We start from the raw sequence: 12,662 nt of genomic DNA, 5'->3' as shown, positions 1-12,662 counted from the left end.
GAATTAGGTGTTACAATGTTTCAAAGTCTTCCATCAATAAACAACCAGGTATGAAATGAATCCTAAAGAGCCTACTTATAGTTATTATAAAATAAAGACAAAATGACCCTAATGCCCTTAATGAAAGGAGCTCTTATGGAGTGTAAGGAAAGGGCACAAAATGACCAAAACACCCGTAAGTAGAGTGGCAGTTTTGGAAATGTTTTAAGGCTCTTCAATGCTCCAAAAACCAAGAGTCATTAAGTGTGGTCCAAAACCATGAGTCCCCAAGTCTTTAATGCTCCAAGCAATCTTCCACACACGGCCTTAATTAATGGCATGCTCAAAACCAATCCTCCATGCTTTTTCTTGTATACTCGAAGTGACCAAGTCTTGAGTCTTTATGTGTTGGCCTCCAAAGATGTCATCAAAATCTAAGTTGGCCATTTGGCTCGTATCAATTTACTAGGTCCTTATGGATGGACATGTAATATTTGAGGTCAAACAGTCTCAGTCACATATATTCCCCAAAAAGCGTGGGCTAATAAATATGAAAAGCCTCAAAAATTCTAAAGACCCATTTCGGGACCTTAAAAATCTTAAATGTGCGATATACGCCCCTGAAAAGAATTCAATATCATTTACGAGGTCCTTGTAGATGGATCCATAAAATTTGAGGTCAAATATTCTCGAGCGCATATATTTCGAAAATCATGGACTAATACACACGAAAGGCCTCAATAATTCTAAATACCTATTTCAGGGCATTAAAATCCCAAGTAAGCAATGTATGCCTCCTAAAAGCATTCACAATCACGAAAAAATACTTGTTTCAAGGCCTCAAAAATCCTAAATGAGCGATGTACATCTCTGAAAACAGTTCTCGTTTGGATGAGCTTAAAGCTTTTGACTTTTAAGACAAGTTAGAAACCCAAACTTTTAGCTTTTGACTTTTTTTTTTTTTCTTTTTTCCTTAAATTAAAGTGCTTATAAGCACTTATAATTTAGCCAAATACCTCAAAAGTACTTAAAAGTTATTTTTGACTTAACATTTAAAATAAGTCAATTCAAATAGCTTTTTCACGATAGGTCTTTATTTTTACATATAAGCGATCTCAGGCCTTCTTTTTCTAAATGAGAAGAGATCTCATTTCTTTCCGCATATTAGGTAAATTAAAAAAAAAAAAAAAACAAGAAATGGCGAAAGAAAAGATCGGGGCCCCACAAAGTGGAGCAATGTGAAAAAATTAATCAACTACGCCTCAATCCCAAAGAAAGTAATGGACAATTTTCTTCTAGTCTCATCAACTAGTATAGAAACTATAGTACAATATTCTGCTGACATTGCAGTGTTTCATTATAAAATGGGATCTTTTAGGGGTGTGTGTGTGCGTGTGTTGGGGATGTTGAAAGCCTCAAAATGTCATGTAATCTTTATTTTCATGTTTTTCTTTTTGAGGAAAGAATAAATAGCTGAATGTTGCTCAGACTTTTCAAAAATGTCAACCGGTGCGTGTCGGATTCACCAAAGCTAGTGTATTTTTGGAGAATCCAACATGGGTGCGCTATTGAAAGTGAAGAGTCTGCGCAACTAAGAATAGCTCAAATCCTCTTGGTGATCATCTCTTCGACATTTAAAAATTGCTGACCGTTATTAGTCAGTAGGACCGATCATTTTCTCAGGAACTACAAGTTTATCGAACTCATCATCAGTGAGGACGTTTAGATTAAGGGCAGCCTCCTGGCAAATTCAAACCATTGTGTCAAATTCTCTCAACGTTGAACACCAAGTGCGTATTGTTTTTCAAATAATTGCGCGTTTAAGAACGTACCTTTAGACTCGTTCCCTCTTTGTGAGCTTTCTTGGCAACTGCGGCAGCATTGTCATAACCAATTTTCTGAAATAAACAGTAGCAGGATATCCCAGAATCAGCAAAATAGCCTTAAGAGGGAGGGAACAGTATTAGCGAATATTTGTCACGGGGAGCACGAATGAGAAAGTAGAACTATTGAGCATCTTGATTGAGACTTACTGGGTTCAAACATGTGACGAGCATGAGCGACTGCAAAGATGGACAAAATGAGATCAAACAGGATTAGAACTTTAACGCAGACGATTTAGAAAGGACTACCAAATTTTGTTTTAATTGTTCCACATCTACTGACCTCGTGCAACAATTTTGCAATCCGCTCTCTATTGGCTTGAATTCCTCTTACACAATTCTTTTCAAAAGAAGCTGATGCATCTCCTAGCAATCTCACCGACTGGCATGACAATAATAATGAAAAGAGGATTCAGGGGAAAGTAAGAAAGCAGTAATAACAGATCACAATAATCCGTCTAGCAGACTTGCATAAGCTGAGCCTCGTCTCCCAAGGGGGTTGTTAATGAATAACAAATTGAAAAAAGAGTAACTACACGTACATGAAGGAGAGCATTGGCAATCATAGGCTTGAACACGTTCAGCTCAAAATGGCCATTTGAACCACCAACTGTTACGGCTACATGATTTCCCATAACCTGCACGTAATGAAAGATTCAACTATGTATTAACTTGCAACAACAACAACATACCCAATGTATTCCCACATAGTGGGGCCTGCGGAGGGTAGAGTACCTCAGGTGAAGTAGAGAGGCCGTTTCCGATAACTTGAAAATAAACTTATTCTAGCAATATTGAACTAAGTCAATCTCATGTGTCAAGAGTCAAAACTCAGGGCGCTAAGACTTTGGACAAGAATATTAGACAGTCAAACTATCGGACTTCATCATTGTTTGATTATATCTATCTAAAGCAGCACTGTTACCTGAGCACAAACCATTGTAAGTGCCTCACACTGAGTAGGGTTCACCTTGCCCTGAAATTAGTAAGACCCATATGTGTTAAGATTTACTCGAAAGGGTCAATCAGAGAAGATAATACATGAGAGTTAACTTAAACAAATATTAAGACTAGTGAGAATACACTCGTACAGGCATGATACTGCTTCCAGGTTCATTTTCAGGAAGAATGAGTTCGCCAAGACCACATCGTGGACCGCTATATAAGAAAAGATATAAATTATTCAACCAAAAGCAATAATCCAAGAAAAACACATCTTCCGAAGATGCCTTAAAAGTTCTAATGAAAAATAAAAGCAAATGTAAGAAGAAAAAGCAACCTGCCGAGAAGTAAACATAAAAAAAAAAAAAAAATTGGTCGAAGCATGTACCTTCCTAGGAAGCGAATATCATTCCCAATCTTCATGAGTGAAGCAGCCACTGTATTTAAGGCTCCGCTTGTTTCAACAAATGCATCATGAGCAGCCTGCCAGTGAAAATAACAGCGGAACATTAAGCTTTTGTTGTCATAGCCATCACTTTCTATAGAAATTACTAAAGAAGCATTAAAAAGATACTTCACAATGCAGTTGATTACCAATGCTTCAAACTTATTTTCAGCTGTTACAAAAGGCAAATTCGTTTCCTCTGCCACTGCGGCTGCTATCTTTATATCAAACCTGTAAAAATGGAGAAAACATAACCACAACTGAGTAACATATGGCGCAGTTGAAATTTTAAAGAATGAAACGGATAAAACGATGAGACTTTTTGGAAAACCAACTGAAGGGATTGCATGGCTGTATGTTCCTTGTTTTCACAAAACCAATGCTAAGATTCAGTACTGAAAATAACACACCTGAGTCAGAATCTGGAAATACTCACCCCTTTTTTGTGTTCAATCCTGTTCCAACTGCTGTGCCTCCTTGTGCAAGCTGCTCGAGTGAAGCTGCACTAAGTAAGAACCAGAAAAGTGGAACCAAGGAAATGCAGAAATAAAAAAGTAGGGAACGCCAAATTTTGAATGGGAACCTGATACATGCGTGGAAGGGTGCACAAGACTCTATCAATGCCATATTTCACCTACAATCCAAATGTTTCATTAACAATGATCCAAAATTAGCACCCTTTATCTATGAGTAGCAGACTAGCAGAAACTTTTCCATTTAATAAATTGAAAGTTCAGTAAAGCTTACTTGAGTGACGTAACCACTAAATTCTTGTCCAAGAGTCAAAGGTGTTGCATCTTGTGTGTGGGTCCGCCCAATCTTAATAATGTCCTTGAATTCAACTGACTGGTAAAAGTAATTAGGAGTACAATGTTATAGTTGCAAAGGAAATAGTACCTAGTGCGACAAATTAAAACCAATCACCCTAAGAGAAATTCCTGGCTATGCCACGGACTACTTGTTGTTTTGAAATTATCAGACTGAATCATCCATGGTAATAGGATATCCATTCAAGACAAAATTAAGTGTGGCACCATACAAACACCTTTCCTTCTAAGGTTGAGTTGGAACGTCAGTATTAATGTTGGAGAACAACCACTATATTTCCACATATTAGTGTGATATTGGTGCATAGAATAAAAAATTGTAGCACCAAATATTATTGAATAAAATTAGGACAGCCAATTTATTTCTGATATAGCAAGAATGAGGGTGCTGATATGGATGTGTGGACATACCATGATTGACAAGATTAGATATGAAGATATTCAGGACAAGGTGGAAGAGGCCTCTGTGGTGTATAAGATGGGGGAAGGGAGGTTGAGATGGTTCGGGCATGTGCAAAGGAGATGCATGGAGTGAAGAGGCGTAAGAGGTCAACCATTTTTTGGGCCTGATGAGAGGTAGAGGTAGGCCAAAGAAGTATTGGAGAGAGGTAGAGGTAGGCCAAAGAAGTATTGGAGAGAGGTAGAGGTAGAGAATTTTCTGTTCAGCGTGCTGAGACTCGATCCTTCGCAAAAGTCCTAACAATGCCCCTACAAGAAATCTCTAAAATCAACCATCAAGGTAAACAAGCAAGCACAATTGCCAAATGCATACTACAAAAAACCATATAAGGCTGCTAAAATGCACGGACCCTGCTTCTAAATGAAAATGTTAGGACTAGTTCCAATTCTTTGCGAGTGAAAAAAGAAAGCCAACCTTCGAGTGTAATGAAGTATGCAACTGTTTTAAGTTTGGTACTAGTCTTTTATTTATCTCCATAGCAGCAGCAATATGCATCACCTACACATGAAAAAATAACCACAAAACTCAGCGTAAGTTTGAAAGGTAAATTAGAAACGACAATACATCTTGCCAACAACTAATCTAAAGGAGGAAACTCACAGTAGGAAATGTGTCATTTGAAGATTGTGATCTGTTCACATGGTCATTTGGATGCACATGCTTTTCGCCACGCTTATGCCCAAGAATTTCAGCTGCTCTATTTGCAATAACCTGAAAAGATCAGATAAGACATCACTAGAAAGAACCAAGTTCGAGATTTCTTCCCTTTGTAGAACATAGTTCCTTGCAGCACATAACTCAACACTCGCACAATACTGCCGACTTCCTCAACGTTCTTATAACACTAACATTTCACAAGCCGCCACAGTCTGACAAATGCTAGCTACTGTCAAAACATAGAAAACACCCAATGCATGTAGAGTCTGATGCATTCAGCACTATTATTGACTTATCTTGTAGATAGCAGAACTTTGAACAAAGTAATATCTTCCGGTCTTTTATATTAAAAAGAAAAAAAAAAGATCTTTTCAGCCTTCCCTAAATCGTAACAGTGGCTTGAAGCTCTAAAGGGGGAGCTCAACAATCATAAACTAAAAACACTGAGCCAGAATCCACATACTTCCAAAACTGATGCTGCAACCAAACAGAGCAGTGATTCATCTATCGCAGTTGTTGCACAATTTTTTTATTCTTCAACTAGGTAAATCTCCTCAAAGTCACATCCAACAATGTCCATTTCATTTAATACAGCTAAGAAAACAACTACACAGCCGTGGATATTTAAATAAAATTGAACTCTAATCTATCATCTAGAGATGACTACACCTACAATAAATGATTAAATATGCTAGCATGCATCTGATGCATCAAACACATACACTCTCAAGTCTCATCTATGCACACAGTAGAATATAATCCCCTTGTTCAAGATTCTACCAACTGATGTATGACAACTACAAACAGATAGACCAATTGAAAGACGAATAATACCATTGGTCCACTACTAAATCATATTATTTTTTATGAAAGATGAATAACTATTAATAGAGACAGGAGCAGTAACAAAACAACAAGGATAGATGTACTCAATTTCAAAAGAGAAGCTTAAAATAGTTCAGAATTTCATAATCTCATGACAAATCAATTTGTATTCCTTGGAATGGACCTTTAGAATTAGATATTCAAGAAGATTGAAGACTAGATTAGAACAAAGAGTCCCCCAGTCTCAATCTATGTGAAGGTGTTTGACTGGGCTTGGAGTTTAAGAATGAAAGCAAGACTTTTGAAACATGCGATCTACAAGAAGGCACAATATTAGAGTGGCTGTAAATCTCACTACGGGTAAAATGGGAAATTTAAAGTTAAAATGTTACTAAATATAGGTGTTATTCTTTTTGGGACTAGCTAAAAGGAAAGAGTGTCACATAAATTAATTATCGATAGAAACCTCTTCAAGTAATTAAAAGCCCCGAATGGACTTTCAATTTCAAGTTCATGAACTTATGATTACCTCATTAGCGTTCATGTTACTTTGAGTTCCACTACCAGTCTGCCAGACCACCAAAGGAAAATGGTCATTCAATTTTCCTTCTGCTACTTCCTGGGCAGCTTGCATTACCGCTTTCCCTATAGACGGGTCAAGGCCATACTCCATGTTCACCTGAAACGGAGGCAATAACCACAAGATGACAAGACCACAAAAATGGCTGTATAGCATTTCCACGAGCGACACCTAAAGTTTCATATATGATATAACATTAGAGATAAAGTTGACATTATCTAGTGTAGAATGGTACAAACCTTGGCAGCACACTTTTTAAGAATACCAAATGCACGTACGATTGGTTCAGGCATTCTTTCACGCTCACCTCCAATTTCAAAGTTTTGCAGGGATCTTTGGGTTTGTGCCCCCCATAACCTGAACGGGAGCCAAACGAGCCCAAGTTAACATGGATAAAAAGAACAAAATTTTCACATCTTAGTTATTGGAAAAAAAAAGAATTTCATAATAGACCTAACTATCATAACACTATCAGGTTTCTGGCTCTTCAACGCCAAATGCAAGGAAACACCAGGAAATATCACAGAGACTTGAGAGTTAAGACTACAAAGACTGCAGTGCACCTGATTTACCAGGATCCCCCACCCTCCTTTTTAGTTGAATCCTCTTGATGTACATCCTTTAAGAATAGGATAATTAGTATTTCATTTTATTGAACTAGGCTATTATCTTTTAGAATAGATTTATCTTTATCATTATCTAGATTAGATCTAATGTTTATTATTATTTTGTTGATTTTGTCCTTTATTATTTATTTGATCTTATCTTTCTCACTTAGTTAGAGAGAAAATTAGCATTGTTTTAGGACTCTACATTGTGCAAGGCTCCCTGCCTATAAATACGACCCTCTTGTACATGTTAGAAACTTCATCAAATGAAATAACATTTCATGAGTTGATTCCATCTCTTACTTGTTCTCTCTTTCCCTGTTTTCTCCCAATTTTCCTTCCCTCTTTGTGTGCTACAACAAGTACTGGTATCGGAGCTCAAGGTTTCTACACAAATTGCTGTACTCTTTTATAGCACCATCAAGAATACTCATCATCCCTAAATAACCAACTTTCTTTCACACTGTATAAACTGAAGTTGTAAGAGGGAGGTTTGATCTTTCATTTGTCACACAATTGCTTTGAGGTTTTGAAGGATGGAGATAGTGTTGAGGTTCTGAAAGACACTGCTACAAGTGGGATCTGGAACCGCCAAAAGGTACAACCCTTCCTATTCAATACTAATTGGTTAATTTTCATGTGTAGGGTGATCTACTAAACATTTTGTTCCCAAAAAGATCATTTCTAGATCTCCATAAAGAAGAAAGATAAGAAAAAAAAGTCATTCTCCGCTGCAACCGGAAAAAAAACACTAGATTAGTTTTTACATTAATTTTTTGGTTCCTGATGTTCTTTAGAAGGTAGCTTATATTCTTCCATTATAAAAAGAAACATCTAATCATGCTCAGTATGTTCACTTCACTTTTATCCTCTTCAAAAAAAAAGCAAAAGAAATTCCACTGAATCACTGAGTTTTTTGGAAATTCCATTGAATCACTGAGTTCTTTGGACTAGTAAATCTCTAGGAAAGTTTTGTCGAAAGAACTATAAATTGCCCAAGGAATCTCTTATTAAGTGGGGCAATTTGTGACTCCTCCAGTCTTTCCAGTAAGTTTTCCTGGTATATTATTCATACTTTGTGCCTTAATTCACTCCACACCTTCATCCATGGCTCCTTCATACAACAAATAATGATAATATGAGGCTTTCTCTTCCCAAATTGATAAGGAGCTTATACGCGAACTCAAAAATCTTAAAGAGCAAGGAGATGATCCGTGCAATCTCATACATGAGTTTAAATTTCAAAAACAAATGGCACAATTATTTGTCCTAGTTAAGGCAAACAACCTATTGATGCCAAAAACATTAAATGTCCCCTAATTATGTTGGGTCATATGAAGGTTAATCAAATGCTCCAAAAGATGGTCTCTTAGATGTTCCTCTTTGTCAAACCTACAGAGTGGATAAGTTCGGATTCATGTCAGAGCGGTCAACTACATAAGCTATTCACCTTGTAAAGAAGTTAGTGGAGCAGTATAGAAAGAAGAAGACGAACTTGCATATATTGTTCATAGACCTAGAAGCTTCCGACAAAGTCCCAAATGTTTGGAGGCTAGAGGAATTCTTGTAGCGGTGTAAAGAATATGTATGATAGTGCTAAGACCCGAGTGTGCGAGGTGACTCAAAACACTTCTCAATCGTGATGGGGTTGCCCCAAGGACCCGCTCTTAGCCTAGTTTTATTTGCATTGGTGATGGACGTATTAATGTGAAACATTCAAGGGGAGGTACCATACTGCATGTTATTTTCATATGACATTGTACTGAGCAACGAGATGCGAGGCAGAGTTAACATGAGTTTGGAAGTTTGGAGAAAATCCCTGGAACCAAATGGCTTCAAGTTGACCAGGACCAAAACAGAATATTTAGAGCATAAGTTCAGTGACCTGTCTCATGTAGCATACGTGGATGTGAGGCTTGACACACAAGGCATTTCCAAGAAAGAAAGTTTCAAGTACCTATAGTCGATAAACCAAGGTAATGGGAGATTGACGAGGATATCACTAAGTGTATTAGTACTCCTGGATGAAAGAGAGGCTATCATTTGGTGTTCTGTGTGATAAGAATGTGCCAACTAGACTGAAAGGTAAGTTCTATAGAGTGGTGGTTAGACTGACTATATTATATGTGGCAGAGTGCTGGCCAATCAAGAACTCTCACGTCTAAAAGATGAGAGCGGTAGAGATGAGGATGTTAAGGCAGATGTGTAGGCTTACCAAAAGTGATAAGATCATAAGATTAGAAATAAAGTTATTCTGGATAAGGTAGGAGTGGCCTCTGTGAAGGACAAGATGTAAGAGTGAAGCTGAGATGGTTCAGACATGTGAAGAAGAGGTGTACATGCCTCAGTTAGGAGGTGTGAGAGATTGGCCGTAGTAGGCTTGAGAAGCAGCAAATATAGGCTTAAGTGTTGAGGTGAGGTGATAAGGTAGGATATCGAGGACATGACAATTAATACGAAAGTATAAACGTCGAATATTAGGGTAGAAGATTATAAAGAAGTCAGACATATTTCTTTCCCATTGTGTTTGGATGGTAGTTGTCATGGTATTGTATATTGTTAGTTTAGATATCATATTTGTTTTTTATTGTTACTTGAATTCAATTGTATCGTATCATTAAGTTCCATCGTTAGGTAACGACAGAAAGTACCATATTATGCAACCACCGATTTGGTGGAATCAAATCGATACCTTATAATTTTTTTCTTATTTTACCTTTAATTATTATTTAATAATCCTACTTTATCCTTTATCCTACCTTTTAATAATAGTCCTATCCCGTCTCCTACTTTTCTTGAAGGTTTATCCTACAAATTATTCATGTGGGAGATTATGTAATGATGGAAAATGTTAATATATGTCAATTGTCCCACGTTGAATAAATAGAGAAATGTTAATGGATTTATAGGCTAAATCTCCCATATAGATACAATCTGTCCAAACATTATATTTATTAAAACAAGCAAAAATAACATAAACATACACCTTAACTTACCATATTTACACAGATCCCCATCCTTACAAAGTAATTACAAGAATTCCAACTAATTATGTATCTTTCGTTGGATGTATCTTCTTTGGATGTATCAAGAGCTAACTATGTATCTCGACAGACCCAAAATCGAAAAAAATGAATTGGGAGCTAATTATGAATCTTTACGGAAAATGTATTTTTGTTGGATGTATCGAGAGCTAATTATGTATCTCGACAGACCCAAAATCGAAAAAAATATATTGGGAGCTAATTATGTATCTTTACAACGGAAAAAATGTATCTTTGTTGGTATCAGAGGCTAATTATGTATCTCGACAGACCCAAAATTGAAAAAAAATTATCGAGAGCTAATTATGTATCTTGACAGACTCAAAATCGAAAAAAATGTGTCGGAAGCTAATTATGTATCTTTACAAAGGAAAATATGTATCTTCATTGGATATATCAGGAGCTAATTATATATCTCGACAGACCCAAAATTGAAAAAAATATATCGAGAACTAATTATGTATCTTGAAAGGCTCAAAATCGAAAAAAATATGTCGGAATCTAATTATGCATCTTTACGGAGGAAAATGTGTATCTTCGTAGGATGTATCGGGAGCTAATTATGTATCTCGACAGACCCAAAATCAAGAGTTTCAGTAATTATGTAAAATGTCAGAATTTTCTGTAATTAAGCTCTAAACTGTAGGGATTTGCGTTGTTTGCCCTTAAAACAATACAATACAATATAATATGATACATTATGAAACAATATGATACCTTTTTTTTATAGTAGCCCTACTCCCCATCCTACTTTTCTCGAACAACAACAACATACTCAGTGTATTCCCACAAAGTGGGGTCTGGGGTGAGTAAAGCGTATGCAGTCCATACCACTACCCCAGATGAAGTAGAGAGGTTGTTTCCGATAGAAACCCGGCTCAGGACAGATAACAAATATAACAAACAAAAACATGAGATATCACACCGCTAAATAGTAAAGGAAACAAGACACCCACAGAGTAATATTATAAACTAGCTAAACAAAATCATAGGCATCACCAAAACACCATGAACAAAAGGCTACAAAAAACTACAGTCACAGATACAAACAGCGCACTCTTCCTACTATTACGAACGTACTCCTAGCCTAAGTTGCCCGGACTCTCCAAAAATATGGCCGCACCCGTATCGGATCCTTCAAAAATGCACTATTTTGAAGGATCCGACACGTACCCAATCACATTTTTGAAGAGTCCGAGCAACATAGCTGCTAGCTACGTTAATCCGCGTCCTCCACACATTCCTATCAAGTGTCATGTCCTCCGTAAGTTGTAACTGTCTCATGTCCTGCCTAATCACCTCCCTCCAATGCAATACAATACAATTACGTAGGTTTATCATATTCATTAAAACCACAACACAATACAATACAATCACAATACAATATAATACGATACATTATGAAACAATACACAATAACACGATCCAAGCATCACTAAATTAAAGAAAGGTAAAGGAGAGAAAGCACGAACTTGTCATGGGGAACGAGAATGGGACCGAAAGTATCTCTTTCTTCTCTGAAAGAAGAAGTTGAGAAAAAACTGCACGAAGAAGAAGGCGCAGTACGTATGCAACTCAATCGACGGGAAGCTATAAGCATCGCCATTGATCTCTCTTTTTTGTGTGTTGATTTGATCAATGGAGATCAAATTAATGGAAAGGGATTTTTAACCAAAATGACCCTTTTTTTTTTTTTTTTTAAGAACAGTATTTATTGGATTGTGGATACTTACAAAATTAAAAAATTAAAAAAAATAAAAAATCACCTCAATAAGGTTCAAACTCGATAGTGGAGAAGCTTAAAATTAATTTAAATGTCATTGCATTCAAATAACTTTTATTTTAGTGGGTATTTTTATCTCTTTTATATCTATTTTTGTATATTTTTTATGTAATTGTACATATTTCATGTCGAGTTTATTGGATGTCGGAATGCTCCAAAAATATACATAGGTCCGTCCCTGCCCGTTTGGCGATGAAAATAAAAAACGTATTTACTTTATTTGGTATCTTTTGAAGTTGTGAGTTAGAGTTTATCAAAAATAATATCTCTGTTTATGGACTACATACACGTTACCTTCGGATTAAGGGTGTGCAAAAATCGAACCGACCTATAAATCTAATCGATAAAAATGTCATTGGTTTATTGTTATTGGGTTAACGATTTTTTAAGGGTTTTATAAAAAAAAAATATTGGGTTATTAGTTCGATTCGATTTTTTCTTATTGGGTTATTGAGTAAACCGATAATTAACCCAATATATATATATATCTATCTTTAATCTCTACAAATTAACAAACATATTATTTCAATTATACAAACTCTTAATTTCTCCTAACAACATTTAGTTCAAACTTGAAGATTTTTGTAAATTAAAAACACATGTAGTATTTTTGTTTGCAACTAAGATTC

The 12,662-nt window shown here is 36.2% G+C and overlaps 1 protein-coding gene across 1 annotated transcript; it reads right to left on the bottom strand.

The window, feature by feature from the left end:
- Positions 1 to 1,218: 1,218 nt before the first annotated feature.
- Positions 1,219 to 11,971, bottom strand: LOC107855132 (fumarate hydratase 1, mitochondrial). The gene is made up of 17 exons (XM_016700132.2): positions 11,723 to 11,971; positions 6,838 to 6,955; positions 6,548 to 6,697; positions 5,137 to 5,247; positions 4,951 to 5,034; positions 3,997 to 4,095; positions 3,833 to 3,883; positions 3,686 to 3,735; positions 3,399 to 3,480; positions 3,193 to 3,287; positions 2,954 to 3,020; positions 2,788 to 2,838; positions 2,405 to 2,500; positions 2,146 to 2,244; positions 2,013 to 2,042; positions 1,812 to 1,877; positions 1,219 to 1,720 (listed from the first exon to the last, which is right to left on the bottom strand). The coding sequence occupies exons 1-17, from the start codon at positions 11,854 to 11,856 to the stop codon at positions 1,634 to 1,636; spliced, it is 1,470 nt and encodes a 489-aa protein (XP_016555618.1). The 5' UTR covers positions 11,857 to 11,971; the 3' UTR covers positions 1,219 to 1,633.
- Between the last annotated feature and the right edge of the window lie 691 nt (positions 11,972 to 12,662).

Source organism: Capsicum annuum, chromosome 6 (assembly GCF_002878395.1).
Source record: "Capsicum annuum cultivar UCD-10X-F1 chromosome 6, UCD10Xv1.1, whole genome shotgun sequence".
In the NCBI taxonomy this organism is placed as follows: Eukaryota; Viridiplantae; Streptophyta; class Magnoliopsida; order Solanales; family Solanaceae; genus Capsicum; species Capsicum annuum.
Note: the sequence above shows the minus strand (reverse complement) of the source record. Positions and strands in the feature narration are given on the sequence as shown.